The sequence below is a fragment of the Corylus avellana genome, chromosome 5, assembly GCF_965113065.1.
Source record: "Corylus avellana chromosome 5, dhCorAvel1.hap1.2, whole genome shotgun sequence".
NCBI lineage: Eukaryota > Viridiplantae > Streptophyta > Magnoliopsida > Fagales > Betulaceae > Corylus > Corylus avellana.
In genome coordinates this window covers 10,584,719-10,603,310 of record NC_142494.1, presented here as the reverse complement: position 1 = coordinate 10,603,310, position 18,592 = coordinate 10,584,719, and the positions used below count along the sequence as shown (strand labels likewise).

The 18,592-nt window shown below is 36.7% G+C and overlaps 2 protein-coding genes across 3 annotated transcripts; one reads left to right on the top strand and one right to left on the bottom strand.

The window, feature by feature from the left end:
- The first annotated feature begins 5,329 nt into the window (after positions 1–5,329).
- On the top strand, positions 5,330–10,746 carry BCE2 (2-oxoacid dehydrogenases acyltransferase family protein). Its single transcript, XM_059593318.2, has 8 exons — positions 5,330–5,744; positions 6,295–6,441; positions 6,962–7,087; positions 7,348–7,760; positions 8,309–8,556; positions 9,237–9,325; positions 9,967–10,194; positions 10,537–10,746. The coding sequence occupies exons 1-8, from the start codon at positions 5,541–5,543 to the stop codon at positions 10,648–10,650; spliced, it is 1,569 nt and encodes a 522-aa protein (XP_059449301.2). The 5' UTR covers positions 5,330–5,540; the 3' UTR covers positions 10,651–10,746.
- A 1,267-nt stretch (positions 10,747–12,013) lies between these two features.
- On the bottom strand, positions 12,014–18,592 carry LOC132180482 (RNA-binding (RRM/RBD/RNP motifs) family protein). Of its 2 annotated transcripts, none has more exons than XM_059593320.2 (10): positions 18,229–18,592; positions 16,661–16,723; positions 15,693–15,777; positions 15,517–15,585; positions 15,177–15,252; positions 14,866–14,917; positions 14,064–14,176; positions 13,897–13,966; positions 12,363–12,448; positions 12,014–12,280 (listed from the first exon to the last, which is right to left on the bottom strand). In XM_059593320.2, exons 1-10 carry the CDS (start codon positions 18,571–18,573, stop codon positions 12,238–12,240), a joined length of 1,002 nt encoding a protein of 333 aa, XP_059449303.2. In that variant the 5' UTR covers positions 18,574–18,592; the 3' UTR covers positions 12,014–12,237. The 2 variants fall into 2 exon arrangements, with proteins under 2 accessions (XP_059449303.2, XP_059449304.2); XM_059593321.2 differs by having other exon boundaries at positions 15,177–15,249.

Genomic DNA, 18,592 nt, shown 5'->3' with positions numbered 1-18,592 from the left:
CGGTATCCACCATATCATGTCTTGTCCGCATACACCCAAGCAAAATGGTGTCTCGAAGCGTAAACATTGACACATTGTCGATATTGGCCTTACACTTCTTGCCCAAGCTGGGATGGATACCAATTTTTGGGTCCAAGCTTTCAATTGTGCAGTATATCTCATCAACCGTTTACCTACAAAAGGTCTTGACTGGGTGTCCCCTTATGAAACTCTGTTTCATCGCTTTCCGGATTATTCTTATTTCCGAGTGTTTGGGTGTGAGTGTTTTCCTTATCTCCGCGCATATAACAAGCATAAACTTCAATTTAGGTCTACTTCATATGTGTTTTTAGGATATTCTCTTCACCATCAAGGGTATTAGTGTCTAGATCCCAGCACAAATCGTGTCTATCTTTCCCTTCATGTTGTGTTTAATGAAGACTTGTTTCCCTTCAAGATGTGCAGGTCAGCTCCAAATGCCTCTATTGTTGTTGTTACAAATATCTACCTAAATTAATAGACAAATAATTGTATGTTTTACCCACAAGTACATGAGGTCAACATAGTAGTATAGGGTGCAAGTACGGGGTCATCCCACGAGGATTACTAATTTTGCTTAAAATTAATTCCAAAAGTAAAACAAAACAAAGATTGAATTTTTGATTTGATGATAATAAAAAGGTAGGGCTTTGATATCCACCACTAATTATATTTAGATAATATGTCAATATGCCAATGTTTTGATCATGTTATGTATATCTAATATTTGTCAACCTAAGGGCATGGTGTATACTCCTTAAGCTATAGATTTTCCTAAGCAACGAGTTAGGCATAGGTGTATACTTTAACTCTTTTCTTTCTTAAAGGATTTAGCATGAGTGTATACTAAGTTGTTCTTTAAGAAAGCATATATTCTGTGGAAATCGACAAACACATGAGGCCTAGGGCATGGGTGTATACTCCCGGTTCCCCATGTTGATTAACCCAAGAACCCGGTGTGGATTTTTTTTGTTACTTTTGTTAAACTCAGGACTCAGTCATCTAAATTGATTTAATTAACCAGTCTATACCACATGCACATGTTGAGAAATTCATGAAAGCAGGCATTAACCAAGTTAAATATCACAACATAATCATCACAAAGGCGTCAATATTGAATATTAACTAAGCATAACTAGGGCTTCAATCTAACCCTACTAAATAAATTAGTTACACATAATGAAAGAAAAAGGAAAAGGTAAAGAAAGAACCGAAAGGTAGCCTCCAATTCCTCTCCCAAAGTTGTGTCTTTTCCAGCTTGATTATTCTCAAGGTTTAGAGGTCTATTTATAGGGCTTTAGAAGTCCTTGTCACACTAGTAAACCTAGAAAATTCATATGGTTTTATTCTTATTACAAGTAGGAGTTAGAAAACCCTAATATGGAAGGAAAGGGAGTATGTCCACAGCTTCTAGAATTCTCCAGCGCACGGGTGCGATCGATCGCAACCCGTGTGTGCTCGATCGCAAGTCTCCTGCGATCGATCACACTACCAGAAACTCCACTTTTCCAAAATTCTCTCTTTGAGCCCAAATCTTCCAGATTTACTTCCTTTTCTTCCAAAAGCCTACAAAAATAAGGAAAACACATAAAGGAACTTAAGTGGCATGAATTAACTAAAACTAAAGGATTAAAACATGTAAGTTAAGGGCTAAAAATATGAATATTTTAGCACTTAAAAACTATCATGGATGCCTCCTCTCCTATGGTCTCCTTGACTATTTCAGTCCCTACCCAATTGCCCAATACAGCCATAGTGCATGCCCAAAGCCCATCCGAAGAGAGTCCATTGTCTCTCCATGCTCCTGCTAGTGATCCAAACCAAGAGCATCTCCCTGCCTCAACTGACGCGCCTCCAAACATCCCAGCCCCTACATCCTCTAGTGACACCGAGAATCCCCACCAAGGCCTATCCGATACTAGCTCACATGCCCCTCCAACCTCTACCCATTCCATGATTACTCATTCCAAATGGGGAATTGTTAAACCAAATCCAAGGTATGCTTTACTTGTTTCTATTGACACTGATCTTGTTGAACCCTCTAATTTTGGATAGGCACAGAAACAACCTGAATGGCGTGCGGCAATTTGTTCTAAGTTTGATGCTCTGCAACGTAATGGTACTTGGAGTCTAGTTCCCCTTACTCTGGATCTGAATGTGCTCTCCAACAAATGGGTCTACAAAATCAAGCGCCGTTCCGGCGGTTCTATTGAGCGCTTCAAGGCACCTCTTGTAGCAAATGGATTTCACCAACAACCGGGCTTGGACTATAATGAGACCTTCAATCCTGTGGTTAAACATACTACTATCCGCACTATTCTTGCATTGGCCACCTCCAAGCGTTGGTCCATTCGTCAACTCGACATCCACAATGCCTTTCTCCATGGTCACTTGACGAAAGAAGTTGATATGCGCCAACCCCATGGGTTTGAAGATCCCATCTTCCCTGATCATGTCTGCCGCCTTCACAAGTCCCTTTATGGTTTGAAACAGGCCCCTTGGACTTGGTTCCAAAGATTTTCGGATTATCTTGAGGACCTTGGTTTTTTGGCTTCACAAGCGGATCCCTCCTTGTTCACTTATTGTCATAACAACATCCTTCTGTACCTTCTCATCTATGTTGATGATATTCTCATCACCGCTAATGATGTTTCTCATATTAGTTATCTCATTCAAAAATTGGGCTCCTTGTTTGCCATGAAGGACCTTGGCCAATTGCATTACTTTCTTGGCATTGAAGCTTCCTACCAATGCGCCTCCTTGTCTCTTACTCAAACAAAATATGCCACGGATCTTCTTCGCCGTGCTCAAATGGACTTGGCTAAACCATGCGCTTCTCCAACTATAACTGGTCAAAAACTTCATGCCACAGAGGGCGATCCTCTCCACGACCCTACTATGTATCAGAGCATTGTTGGAGCCCTTCAATACCTTACCCTCACTCGCCCCGACCTTGCATTCGGGTCAATCAAGTTTGCCAGTTTATGCATCAACCACATTCCTCCCATTCGATTGCCATTGAACGGATTCTTCGCTATCTTAAGGGCACTATCACTCATGGGCTTCTCTTTCACGTTGGTCCGCTTCGCCTTGAAGCCTATTCTGATGCTGATTATGCAGGCTGTCCGATTGATTGCCGTTTCTACCGATGGCTAGTGTGTCTACCTTGGCTTTTGCCCAATCTCCTTGAGCACTAAAAGGCTGGCCACTGTGTCACGTTCCAGTACTAGCAGCTTGCTCTCACCGCTGCTGAACTATCGTGGCTTCGTCTTTTGTTAAAGGAACTAAACGTTTTTCTCCCTCAGCCCCCCTCAATTTGGTGTGACAACATCAGCTCCATTTCTCTTTGCTCTAACCCATCTTTCATGCTCGTATGAAACATCTTGAAGTTGATTATCATTTTGTTAGAGAAAAAGTTGTCCACAAGGAGCTTTGTGTTCGTTATCTTAACACTGTTGACCTGATTGCCGATGTGTTCACTAAAGGCCTCACTAGTGCACGGTTTAGATTGTTTCGGGACAAGCTCATGGTTCGGGATCGCCCCATGAGCCGGGTGTGTATTAAAGGAAACTTTGACAATGACTCTGTACAGCAAGCCAATTAGACTTGATATGCATTCATGGGATCCTTTCCTTATGTTGTCCATTAACAAGTTGGATTTGCATAAGAAAACATGTGCATGGTATCTTTGTACAGCTAAGGCAACTGTCCAGGAAAGGCATTACATGCAGTCCCCGTATATATCTCAACAAAGAAATATAGTTATAGACAATTGGAAAATAGCATCTTAATGTAAATGACATTTATTTTCTTCCTCTGTAAATTAACACCTACAGTGTGTATATATAAGGTCTACATGTCTATGTAATAAGTAAGAATCGAAATAAGATTTTTTATTTGATTCTCCAAACTATTCATCTTTCACCTCTTTTAGTAATATAAGCATTCCACTAGCCCATGACATCTTCACATGAAACAAGTCATGGGCTTTGAGAAAAGCTGTCCACTTCAACTTTGTTAATTCATTTCCTGTCCAATTTCAGGAGTCCACCCGGCATATCATAGGCTTTAAATCCCATGTGACAAATGTATCCATGAGCCCACCAAACTCTGAATCTATTCTTTCAGCTTTACTTCAACCTCGGTTTTGGCCCTCAATACATCAGATTTTGGTATTCAACATGAAATAACAAATTGTGTCTCTCTGAGTTATCTTTCTAAAGCATTCCGCCTTGCCTTAATCCGAATTTCTGAGTTGGGAGTTATGGCCAAAACAGTACAGAAATGTCCATGGTTAAATTGCATAAGTCAGAATTTCATGGAATTAATTGCATTTTTCTTTAAGAACATGAAAACATAGAAAACATAAAAACTGCACAAAAACATCTAACATAATAAAACTAATGAATTAGCGTATGTGAGTTAAAACGCTTGAATATGCAATATTTGACACTTATCACAACTTTAATCTAACCTCATGCAATAAACATGCCAAATTATAAAACAACATGATATTTTACAGGTGTAAAAATAATTACGAAAGTTCACAACTTAGTATATAAATCACCAAAGGAACTCAGCCCATGCAGTGAGCTTGGATTAATAGGAAATAGTCAAGAAGATTGAGCACTTTAGAATTAACATGCATTTTGAGATAACTTGTGAGCATTGTCTCTGTTATTGTGCCATTATAGAAAAGTAGTACATTTTGAAAGCAATTGAGGAATAATTTCGAGGACAAGACACATTGTATTTTGTTGCAGATAATCATGTTGAGAAATGCTACGGACCCATAACTTTTCTCAAATTATTGTTTCCAAATTGATCAGGAATGGACTTGATGTGTCAGTAACAGTGATTACATTTACAAAAAAACCCAAATCCAATGATTTCCAAGTCCAGTGTCAAAAACACAACACAGGCAAAATATTTTTAGTTACCTTAAGAGGGCGAAGGACATAATAGATGTACTTTGGTTTTGGCCGTCACCTTCGTAGGTCTTTTGGTGCTATTCCAAAGGTTGTGTTTTTGCTTCAATCAAAGGTTTGTGAAGAAAAAAACCACCAGTGATTTCACCTATGGAGCTTTCAGCCCAATTGCGTCTGTTGGTATCTTTTTTCTGAGTAATTTGATCCTTTCAAGTTTCAATTGTTTATTGCAATCGCCAACGCATGTGATCCATTAAGGAATTTCAACGTTACAAGAAAGGACAATTTGATAATATAAAAAAAGAAAGAAAAAAATAATTTATTTTTTCATTAATTTTAACAACAAACACTAATTAAGGGTCTAATTTGACAGGGAAACGCTCTAAATGAGAATATTTTCTCTTAATGAGAATATTTTCCCATAAATGTTTATTTCCCAGTTAGGGATAAGGGACAAGAGTCAAGACCTCCTCAATTCCTCGTACTCAAGTTGATCGGTGAAGTGATGAAATATAGGGTCGTGTTTTTCTAACAAATTTCTAAGAAATAAGCAAAGGAACTAAAAGTACAGCTTTCTCGTGCCGGCACCGGAGAATGATGATCTGTTGGAGGATTCTGAACAGGAGGTCTTGGAACTCCTGTCTCCGGTGTAGGCTGTGTCCGTACACCTCTCAAGCTCTGAACCCAGGTCCGGTTGCCTCGTCGGAGCTCGACCCTCCGTTTCGACGGTTCGCCTCTCGGATTGCCTTCTCTACATCCGCTTCGACGTCGTTTCGGCCCGCTGAGAATCGAATATTTGTGTGTGCCTGCTCTTCTCGTACTATCTAGGCTCGTTGGTTTTTTTATGTTTGCTCTTGTTTCGTTCATCGCCGTTTAGTTAATATTAACGTAGCAAATGGTCATTGTTCAGTCTGTATATGGAGTTTGATTTTGTTAATGATGCCAATTACTGTTGGTTCTTGCATTTAGTTATTGGTGCTCTTTTGTGCAGTGGATGCAATTGTAATTGAATAGCTTCATGAACGCAAACACGCATTCTAGTTTGCCAAGCTGGTGTCATTTTTTCACCTTGAATTTCAATTGCTATATTAAGGGCCTATGCTTGGTGCATTTGGCCACCCAAATGGGTTCTGACTAAGTCTATTGTTTCAATGGTTGATCTGGGTGTACTGGTTTTTTTTTTTTTTGGTGGGCATTGGGTATTTCAAATGATCCTCAATTAATCCATCAATCATGTTGATATGAGTTGTGTCTTTGACGCAATGATAATGTAAACGCGTGTATGAATACCATGTTATTCGAGATCGTGTTTTCTGGGTTTCTTAATGTTTCCTTATCAATTTTGTAGTTCAATATTCCATATACTGTGAAGAGATGTTGGTTTTCAAGTAATGCTTTGGCGGATCTTTCGGTGGGTGGGATAGTTGATGTGCCATTAGCTCAAACCGGTGAAGGTATTGCAGAATGTGAACTTCTTAAATGGTTTGTGCAAGAGGTGAGTGAATGATGCTAATGATGCCTGTTTATGTCTTATAATTTGTTTGTTGATTTAGATGCATTTGCTGAAGGCGTGGTTGGTTTTGTGAATTGCTGGCTTCCACTTCTTCCTTGTTCCAAACTATCGGCACCCTCTTCCCTTATTTCTGAATTCTCATTAGGTTTCGTGTATGTGTCAGGATGCTTGTAGATGTGAAGTCTTTGGTTGTGTTTGGTTTAAGTTTTTTCTATTGTCCTTGCTGGAAGATTTTTCTTCAGTCTATCAAATATGTATTACAGGCAGAAATAAACTTTTTTGTCAGAATTCATTAATTGGTTTTAGCTCAAACTGTAGCATTGATTTTGCTATTCTTAGGTGTGGACTCAAGGCTTCTTTTGCCTGAATAATGAAATTCGTAACTCTGCTGTATATCACCTGCTTTCTGGTTGTTAATCTGTGTATATACCTATCCATTCTACCCTAGATTCTGTTTTGACTAAGTCAGTGCAAATAATTGTTGATATGATTACTCTGGCAGGGGGATCAAATTGATGAATTTCAACCAATTTGTGAAGTTCAAAGTGACAAAGCAACTATAGAAATAACAAGTCGTTACAAAGGAAAAGTTGCTCAAATTCTCTATGTTCCCGGCAACATTGTAAAGGTGAGAGAATTCAAGTATATCATTTTGGTGAACTGACCATGTTTTCATTCTCAACCTTATGATGGTTCGATATGTAGTTTCAGTTTTCTAAGTGGCCGTGAGAGACAGCATGGGGGAGTTAATTTGGTATCCATCAAAGACCGTGTTAAATAGAGCTGCTAGGAAGCAAGTCTTAAAAATCAAGACTAAATTTCACTTTTGCATTGATTTGACACTGAAAGAAAATTATTATTATTATTATTATTATCCTGATATTGCAGGTTGGAGAAACACTTTTAAAAATTGTTGTTGAGGAAGCTCAGGTTCCTACCCTGACTCATGATGTTTCAGAAAACCCTGTTCTAACTCATGATCGTCTGGAAAATGCAAAGTCACTTGGCTCAGAGCTAAAGAAAAACAACATAGGCGGAGTTCTATCTACACCTGCTGTTCGGAACCTTGCAATGCAACACGGTGTAGATATAAATGATGTCCTGGGAAGCGGTAAAGATGGGAGGGTATTAAAAGAAGACGTGCTTAAATATGCTGTCCAGAAAGGAATCATCAAAGATCCTTCTGCTTCCTTGATTGCTGATGTGGGGAGGCAGTTTGTTGACAGAGAAGAGGATCAACCCCATTTGTCATCTGAAGTTAGAGGGGACTACGAGTATGAAGATAAGACAGTTCCCCTGAGGTAATCTTGGATACAAGCATGAACTTTTAACACTTTTTTTAAAAAAACAAAAAAACAAAACAAAACAAAACAAAATAGAAAAGAAAAGGAAAAAGAAAAACCAATAGGATTCTCTTCCATATAGTTTGCGACATTGAAAAAACCATGATGAGTCTGACAGTATGGGAGTTTCATTACTATAGAGGTGTTATCGTTCACTTTCATCATAGTTTTGACTTGGTGAATAGTAACTAGGACTCCATGGCTTGTGCAGCCATTGTCTTGCTCAGTTTTTTGCATCTAGCCATACATCGGATTACATTGCCTGGGGTTTATTGGTCTTCATTTAAAAATAGTTGATACAAGTGTGAGATTAAGGTGACCAATCTAATACGAAGATTTGATGCTGTTGCAGTATTGATGTGCACATAACTCCTTCCAGTTTGTTATTTGGCAATGTATAGTTTATTTATGTGCAACGTAATGAATTAATTTGAAAGATTTTTCTTAGTAGTCTAACTGTGACAAAATTACAGTTAAAGGCAAGTTACTTATGTTTTTTGTTTCAGGGGTTTCCAGCGAACAATGGTAAAATCAATGTCCATGGCTGCAAAAGTTCCACATTTTCATTATGTGGACGAGATAAATTGCAATGCGTTATCGAAGCTTAAAACGTCTTTCCAAGATAATAATTCTGATCCAGATGTGAAGCACACTTTCCTTCCATTACTGATTAAGTCACTTTCAATGGCCTTGAGCAAGTATCCCTTTATGAATAGTTGCTTCAATGACTTGTCACTTGAGGTCATCCTCAAAGGTATGTAAATTTGCTATTTTAACTGCTTCTGCATTTACGATAAGTGGATATATGATATGACATTAAGTTGATAAAACCTGACTTCTATATGCATCATATCATGTATCATACGTGCTCATATGAGTACTTTCTCTTTGAAGCAGTGGGTATATGACATTCTTGCTTCACTTCATATTCTAGGCCATTTTTTAGTACGTGTGCTTATATATCATTTTGTCGTAAAATTGTGGATGTAGGACATTGAACATGTATATATGCATGTTTCGTGAATGAACTGCATTTTTAGAGTAAAATAAATCAGGAATGTTAATTAGGCTCCAATGTAAAGACATATTATAATTCTCTAGCTTTTATTACATTTTTGGAGTAGATAAAGGTTTACTACTACTATTTAAGTGTCCAACTTTGTGTCTGATACAGACATAAGAATATGTGAAACCGTGTTTCAAATGCGATTTGCTAATTAGAGTACTACATTTATAGTGAATATCGCTAGACTCATCTCGATTGCTTCAAAACAAATTGAAATGATTTAGTTTCAAACGGTGTACAAGCTTGTTGATGTGGATGGTTTATAGGCCTGCAACTAATTGCTTTCTGAGATGTGTTAATCAGTGTCCGGCCGCAAATAATTTTATAAGCATTGTTAAATGTTTGATACTAGTTGTGTATTACTATAGGTTCGCACAATATTGGAATTGCCATGGCTACTCCATCTGGTCTAGTTGTACCAAACATAAAGAATGTTCAGTCACTTTCAATCTTGGAGGTTAGTTTTGTGGAACTTCTTAATTTTATCTTCTTGTCTGTTCACATGATATGAAATCACAAACCACCTTTATTTTTATATTTTTGTCGGTTCACATGATATGTGAAATTTATTATTCTTCCAAAACTTCTTGTCAATTTTTTTTTTGCTTAGTTTACCAAGAAAAGAAAGTTAATTGTCCATCTCAAGCTCAGTAGTTTAGGCAATGGACTATGATATTTTCCTTCATCCAATAGTATATATTTTATGTGCAAACAGCTATTTTAATAATATTTGAAGCTTTTGACTTACATCAAGTATTGTGAAAGCACATAGAGACAAATTGCTTGGTAGTTGCTTCTGTGCCATATCATGTACTCCTCTGCTACTGCTTCTTGGGCAAAAGATTGCTGTGACTATAAGATTGTAATAAGGGAAAATAACATGTGGTTAACTATTAAGCTTGAAAGTAATTAGTTTGAAATTTAGACTATAGAAATAGTCCGAATTTAATGCCTAAATGCAGTGCCTTTGGTTGTTGATGTCCTGTATATACAAGTGTTGAATTCCCTTCAACACATCATGATTTCATTCTTGTCTACTTTTTGATGTGTGTATTGCCAATGTTCTTTTTTACTAACAAATATTGTTTATATTTTTAGATAACAAAGGAACTTTCAAGGTTACAACAAGCGGCATTGGGTAACAAGCTTAACCCTGAGGATATTTGTGGCGGGACGATAACATTAAGCAATATTGGAGCGATTGGCGGAAAATTTGGTTCTCCCCTCCTCAACTTGCCTGAAGTGTCCATTATTGCAATTGGCCGGATTCAGAAAGTTCCACAATTTGCAGATGATGGCAATTTGTATCCTGCATCAATAATGACTGTAAGCAAGGACTTATTTGTCTTGGTTTCATATCTCCAATATTATTATACCATAAGAATGAACACCTTATTGAAAATAAAACCCTCTTAACACTTTCCCCCCAGATGATATGATCATAAATCACAGCATACATCCCTCATCGTTCAACGCAATGCTTTAGTCATTTTGTTGAAGCGGAAGAAATAGATTCTTAATTTAGAAATGTTTCATGATTTATGATGATTAAAACATATGTTGTTTGGTTATTATTCTTAATTTACTTTGTTCTTAACATGTAATTAACCCTTTGGTGTTGACAGATGATATAATTTACCCAATCTGACTTTGTGTTTTCCTTCTCAGATTAATATAGGTGCAGATCATAGAGTTTTGGATGGGGCAACTGTCGCAAGATTCTGCAATGAGTGGAAACAATTTGTTGAAAAACCAGAGCTGCTCATGTTGCATATGAAATGATATGTCAAAGAAACCTCTTTTACTGTGGCATTAAGATCTTAAATTTATAATTTTTTGTTAAGATATCAATTAAATAATTAAATTATAATTTTTTTATCAGTTTAAGTTTTTGAAACATAACTAATAATTTAACATATTATTAAAACTACATGTTTGGCCTCACTTATTAAAGGAGAGTTTAAGGATGCATGTAAGGAGGCTTTTTTTTTTTTTTTTTTTTTTTTTTTGAGTGATTGGATATTAGTAATAGAAAGATTGGATTTTGGGTCTTCAGTCTTTAGTGTAATGTAAATATTTTGTTCACAAACCATTTGGTGAGATTTCCTTCTTACTTATAATTTGTGTGAAATCCAACTCCAGCTGAATTATTTTGATAGTTGGTGATCCCAAATTTATACTCAAAAGTTATTGCAACTCTTTCCCTTGTCTAGAGGACTCTTGTCTTATATCAAAAATAAAGAGACAAGTTAGATATCCCTTCAAGCTTCAGGAAAAAACCTCAATTTTTTAGATAATAGGGTTCATAAATGGATAAAAGATTTTCCTCATCAAGAAAACGATGATTGAGAAAAATTTGCAAAGCTAAGCTTTAACACTCCTAAGAATGATGAAGAAAGACGAGCGGAAAGCAGTAGTTCTAATAAAGAAGCTTTTGCAATGAAAAATATCCAAATCTCAATTATGCCAGGAACAAATCATGATATCTCACATTAATATGGTATCATGATATCTAATATTTCAATATGGTAAGTACTTTATTCTGAAAAATTATCGCACTTCCTTTTGATATCATGATATTTGATATCTCAATATGGTTGCAGGTGGAAAGCACTTCCTTCTGAAAAATTATCGCTGTCAAAGGAATTGATGGTAAAGAAACAAAGACTAATGTATCATGATATCTCGCATCAATATTCTTGGATCAAGAATGAAAAGATATATAGATTTTTAGTAAGAAGGATGCCACTTTGAGTATCATGATAACATCCTCTCCTGCATAAGTTGACATAGCAGTGTATTTGTCAACAGGCTTTCTGAACTCTTTTTTTAATCTAGAAATCTTCTTTAACACTGGCCAATAATCAATATATCATCGCATGAGAATAATAAAATCACCTACTGGATTCTGGAAGTTTCTTCAGACACTATATAATATACTTTAGCTGCTAAATCTCTTCCATCTGGTCACTTGTGAGGCTTCAAATTCCATTATTACTTTTATCCAGCAGCCGGATTGTTTTATGGCAGCTGTGTAACGCATTGTTTTTTGTTTTTGATTTTGCTCTTATTTTCTTTCATTTATATTGCTATCCTCCTGGCTCCACTAATTTATGGTATCGTATGCCACACGCAAGAACAAAAAGGAGGGTCACACAGGATTTCATTGGAATGCATTTAAGCATCCATTACCGAAAAGACATTATCTGATTCAACGAAGAGGAATAAAGATCTGTTCAACAGCTACACTGATATTCAGACAACGTATTTTCTGGGACAAAAAGCTACAGTAAGATGTGCATACAGTCAAGACAATAGCACAGCCAAATGGTTCATCATATGTATATATCTCTCCTTGTAATCTGCAATTTACTTTGACTTCTTCCGCATTCCCATCCGAGATTTTGCAAACCTGCATTTCTTGTTAAGAAAAAACCCTTGGCCAGATTTTACAAAAAAATATATAAATAAAATGAATGTGTTAGACAGGATACTGTAACCGCATGCCCTCTCCTGCTAGTGATGAGTACAGAAGTGTGCCTTGCAGATGATTCAAAGCTCCAGTTGAACAGGCGGTATCCTTCAGATGTGGTATACAAGCAAAAGGTCAGGATAGCAAAAGTATTCAAACACTAGTTCATTAAGTATTAGTCTAGGTTGACTAAACACACATTAAGGCAATAGCATTCAAATGACATCTGTCATTTTCCATTTAATTACTTTCCAAAATTGCCCATCTGATGAAATTGTAGGAAAGATGGCAAAATTCTGAATGCTTGTGATTACTTGTGATAGATAAAAGGGGCATAATGGGAAGGTGAATGGTTTTTGCATTTTGACTTTCGAACATGGGCAATAATTTTGGAACAGCCAAAAATGAAAATCTAGAATATAAATTTGGCCAGGGGAGCAACAATTGACCAAACATGTTGAAAAGGTGACCATCCCACTAGCAGTGGAGTAATTCTATTTAGTAAGCTCTTATATAACTGAATGACGTGGCAGCTTTAGCTCTAGCTTCTGCACTTTGCTTGTTCTATAAACCTCGCAAAAGCAGGAGAGTGATTGCCATGTCATTCAATTATATAGCAGTTGTACAGGAGTACTAAATAGCATTACTCACTAGTAGTGAACCAAAACAAGATCAAACTACTGCAAAGTAAGTGAACCAAGGGTGGATAACAGGAAATCTGGCAGTCCTCCCAGGATCTAACAACGCAACCAACAGGGATATATCTTGTCTGAGCCTTATTACTTTCAACCTCCTGATCAAACAATGCATTTTGACCACTCCAATCACCCACTTTCTGACTCTCTCTTTCATCTCAACGTTCTCTCCCCTTAATTCTCCTTAATTTTCTCTTCTTTTCTCTTTCATCCATAACTTCTCTCACCTTTGTATCTTAACAGGGCTTTTATTACACATTCCAAGAGGCTATTATATATATATATATATATATATATATATATATATGAGAGAGAGAGAGAGAGTGCCTGTTATCCTCTTCTTGCATTTAATAAAAGGAATGAAGATACATCAACAGTGAATCCAAAACAACAAACTTTCCCATTTTTTTATTTAAAAAAAAAAAAAAAAAAAAAAAAAAGTCAGCTATTTTTGTTGACTCGATCATATTTCCTTAAAATCTGTTTGAGATTGTGTTTAAGAGCCTTAAAAGTGCTTTTAGTACTTAAAAAGCTCCTTCAAGCAAAAATATGTCGGTTTGGTAAAAAACTTAAGAAGCACTTTTTTGCTCTAAAAATGCCTAAAACTGTGTTGCGGGGATAGCTTGAAAATGAGGTTTTTCTTCAAAAAAGCTATTTCAGGCTTTTTCTATAGACAAAAACTCTATTTTCTAACTCAATCCCAAATATGCTCTTAGTGTGCATTACAGAAAATATATCATGTAAGGTGGAAAAAACAGAAGAAGAATGTCCAGATACTAGGCCAGCTTTCATGGAAGAAAATCAGCTATAGTTTCCTTCAAAATCATAATCAACACCACAAAAGACAGAAAACAAAAGTACCTGAAAGTCAACGAAGGCAACAGGAGCCCCATATGTGTTCTGCATCTTCAATTTTAGATACCCTGGACATCTGATGGAAACAATCAACCAAAAATACAAAAATTACACCCAAGTTCTACATACTCTAAAAATAGAAAATATTCATGACAATGTAATCAGCTACTAACCTTGAAAATACTTGAATTAGCTCTTGCTCTGTACAAGTTGGCCCCAAATTAGCCACAAAAAGTGTTGGACATGGGGTAACATTTTGTGGAACATTAGGCGCAGAAGGATTATTCTGTTGTAAGAAATATCACCAGAACTTTAACAGTTAGAGAATAGTTCAAGCGCATATCATATGCCATTGAATTTAAAATGAAACCAGGTATCCAGAGGTGAGGGTCACATAAGACATGGAATGACCCTATAGATAAGTCTTGTTTAAAGTAGCATTGTGAATCCATTGCATAGCAATACTACATTGCAAATCCTGTAAAACATGTACTCAGGATGCCTACTAAACTTCAAGATTAACTTTTGGTGTACATGGAGTAATTTCTAGAAGCATATTTCAGGCATCATATCTATAAATGACTTGAAATCATTGATAAATGTGAGAAATCCCTTTTTATGCTTCATGAACATTTTTCTTATTTTGTTTCTATAATCACCCGTAGAAATTGTCTCCATGAAGGGTCACTTTAATGCATCTCTATAGTCTTGTACATATTAATGCAGGTTTCCGTCAAAAGCTATTTTTGTTCAGATCCCAAAGACGTAAATATTTCAAGGAAGAAAAAGATCAAATGTAAATTCCAGAAATAAAGAAGTGAACCATGTTTTTCAAAATGAAAGAAAGATATTGGTACTTAACATTAGAGATTAAACATCAGCTATTATTATGTCTTCAGAAGTAAAAAAAGAGTCTAAGCTAGTTGTAAAGCTGACGTTCACTTAAATATGAAGTGTGTTGAAAAGTAACCTTACCAAATTTGCAGCTGCTGTCTCATTTATGGCTCTGGCATCAAAATTTCCAGGACTGGATAACAAAAATAAATAAATAATCAGATCAGTTCAGCAAATAAATATAAATGATAACTTGAGGAAAACAAAAAAGGAAAGAGAAAAGGGAGATTCTATATACTCCAACTTCAGGGAACCGGGCATTTAGCAAGCAATTTCACTCGGCCCTCAACCTTTTGGCTAGAAGTAATTATGTCCAACTAAAGATATGCTTATTATTGAGTTACAGTAATCACTTCAACATAATAAAGTTGTGCTTAAGCAGTGCAGATGACCTTTGTGCAGATGGATAACCAATCGTGTTGTAAGCAGAATTACCCATTCCAGGCATGTGAATGCTGCCAAGACCTGCTAGTGCCCAAGCGTGCAAAACATGTGCAATGTGAGCTTTTAGAAGTACGTGTCCTTCATGTGATCAAGTAAATAACTTGTACTCCAAGTAATGTCAAAACAAAAAAAGCATCACAGCTAATGAAGCAGTTTGATTGTGTGCTCAGAGAGAGAGAAAGAGAGAGAATGGCACAAAGTATGCCAGAAAACTGGGAAAAGAATTTACAAACAAGGAGCTCTCTACGGAGCATTCCACAATCTCTAAGCAATTTTAGTCAATCTTACCAGATTCAGGAGTGCCCCTTGAAAACGTAGATCCTCTAGCTTTTTTATCTGAACCAAATCTTTCATCATCTGATTGTAATAACCAACAAATCCACATATTTCAGTTTCAAAACAGTACACTATAGAATAAAAATGAAGACAATCTTAAAGAGAAAAAAATCAAATGAGCAATAGACCTGTTCTTGTGCGCTTGGATCTAGAATTAGATTTTGCTAGATCAATATATAGGGTTGACCCCTTCTCAAGATCAAACACCATCCCCTGCAAGCAAGATTCAGAATAAAAAACTGTCAATGTTATCGTATCCAACACACTACAGCACTAGAGCACCATAATGCTTTGCCGCCACACCAATCTTTATGTCCTACAGTAACAAACTCATCAAAAGTACAAAGAAATTTGAAATGTGTACAATTGATCCATCAATCTATACCAGATAATGAGCAAAAATCAAGACAACATAAGGAAATTGCAGATGAAACATAGATCAAGAAGCCTATAAAAGAGTACATATGGAATAACATATATGACGATTGCCCCCATAGGCCAGATCTCCATACGATAAAGCTCTCCATCAGCAAACTGCCTTTAGACTTGGCCTTGATCCAAAGTTGCTAATAAGACATTGCCTACTTGCTTTTATTGTGTTACATCAGACATGAATATGACCATCCAACATCAATATGATATCACTAACTTGCTCTCCCTAATTAATAAATTTACATATTAAAACAGTGCACTTACTGATTGATTATACTATACCAATTTTAACTCATCAAAAGTCATATCCAGCTATTTAGAGTTATAGAAGCTTTTTGTTGCAAAATTCAACCCTATTAACCTGCTTAATGATTCGAACATCTACATAGGGCTCTGAGTGTTTCTTAACTTGAATGGAATATAAATTACACACTACATAACTTTTCGACATGCATTTGTGACCGTCACATACGACTACATAACTTGAATGGAATATAAATTACACACTACATAACTTTTCGACATGCATATGTGACCATCACATACGACTGAGAACATTACGCTACCTTACAAAGGTATCAATCAGTGCTATAATTGAACAAGTTACTTAGCATACATTTTCCAACTACTAAATGGAGAAATATATATGGTGTGATATCCTTACATTCAGTGCATGCAAAGCCACGATTGCCGACTGCTGATCAGAGAACACAGCAAATGCGAATGGCTGTCACCAACCCAAGACAATATTAGAGCACAGCAGATAAAGAGACCAAATAAATTTAAGAAACAAATATGCATGATTTTAAGAGACTAATGAGTAAGCCATATCACGAATAGATAAATGCAAAAAATATAGTCCAGGAGGATGACAACTACAAATTATTTTATCAAAGAGCTACACCTAAACATCACCAAAAAGCAATCGCAAGATTACGGTTTCAATAAGTGCGATTTAAAAAATTACGTTTTCGAAATCACAAAGGCATTTAGTAAAACATGTTAAAAAATACTTTTTTTATCAAATATTTGTTATGCGAAATTGTGATTTTGGTTTAAATTCGCGCCTTTTCAAATAAGCACCCTGTAGCCTACCTATAAAAATCACATATTTTTTTCCTATTTTAGATCAAGTGCTTTTTAAATCGCAATGCCAAACGTCTTACATTTTGTGATATCTTTTAAGAACGCAGATTATTCTTGCGAAATCGCAATCCCAAACACACCCTTATACTGCAGAAACCCTAATTAAAATTATATCATAGCCATTTGAAAATAATAAAATCTCGATCATGCAAAATAACCTAAATGAAAGGACCGAAAAAGACATAAAAAAAAAAAAAAAAAAAAAAAAAAAAAAAAAAAACCCCAAAATGAAATACTGCTGCAGCACTCGCCCTAGTTAGTGTGAAAAATGTCTAAATACAGTACTGTGAACAGTAACCCACAGCCACCTTTTTTTCTTAATTAGCTGCTCCTGCTGTCCTGCATCATGCATCTTGTTACCCTAAATGAGGTGAATGAGGCGTTCTGCCCAAAATCACAAAGTGGGAATGGAATGGAACAAACCACCCCTTATTCTTTAAGTCTTCCAAACAATCCACCATTCCCCCACATTTCCTCTCCCCCAAGCGAACCATTAACCTTAATTTCACTTGCTTAGAGTGAAGAATTGACAGACTGAGCTTCACAAGCTAACAAAGAAGCAAACACTCAAGTTTATTACATGTAGCTTGTATCAACAAAACAAAAGTAAAGTTTCTCATGATCATTATTCATACAACACTATAATAAGAAAACGACATCTTTATCTTCGTCCTAAATTGCAGTAAATAGAGTGAGAATTGTAATAGCTAACAAAACTTCAACCCTTTTTTTTTTTCTTTTTCATAAGTAATAGTAATCAAAAATTCAAAACTTGTTGAAAGCTCCCTCCACTCCACCTCCATAAAACTCAGCTACAGTATCAGCTCTCTTACAATGTCATATTAACTCTAATTAGACGCCTGCATGCCCTCTAGGCCTGCAAAGCCCCAAAATCCTCAACTTCGTTCACTTCCTTAGCAAATAAGCCCCAAAAATGCACATGCCAAGCTTGACGCCAAAGAGCTCCATTCATGTAATACCCTAAACTCGGACTACCCATTTTAAATTACCAAAAATTCACACAACCCACCTGCCCAAAAATTAGTGCACACAGGACAAGAAACGAAGTGCAGCAAAATCAAATACCTGAGACGTTTGGGTCGGGGTCCGAAGATGGGAAGACTCGTAACCCGGGAATTCCCGGAACATATTGTAGATTTCGCGGGCCTTCACGTCCTCAGGGAGGCCAGCAACGAATAGGGTTCGGACTTCGTCTGGCAGACCCTGAAGGACCAGAGGAGGCGCGTAGGAACCGAACGGGGGCTGCGGGTGGGGTAGGTATGGCTGAGGCAGGTGGTGGTGGTGTGGCTGTGGCACCGCCTCAGTATGATGAAGTGGCGGAGGCACCCCGAGCTGCGGAGGAGCAGCCTGTGGAGGCTGTTGGTAGTAGGGGTAGTGGGGTGCTGGGTAGTAGGCAGCCATCTCGTCCATTTTGGAACCGGAAGAGTTA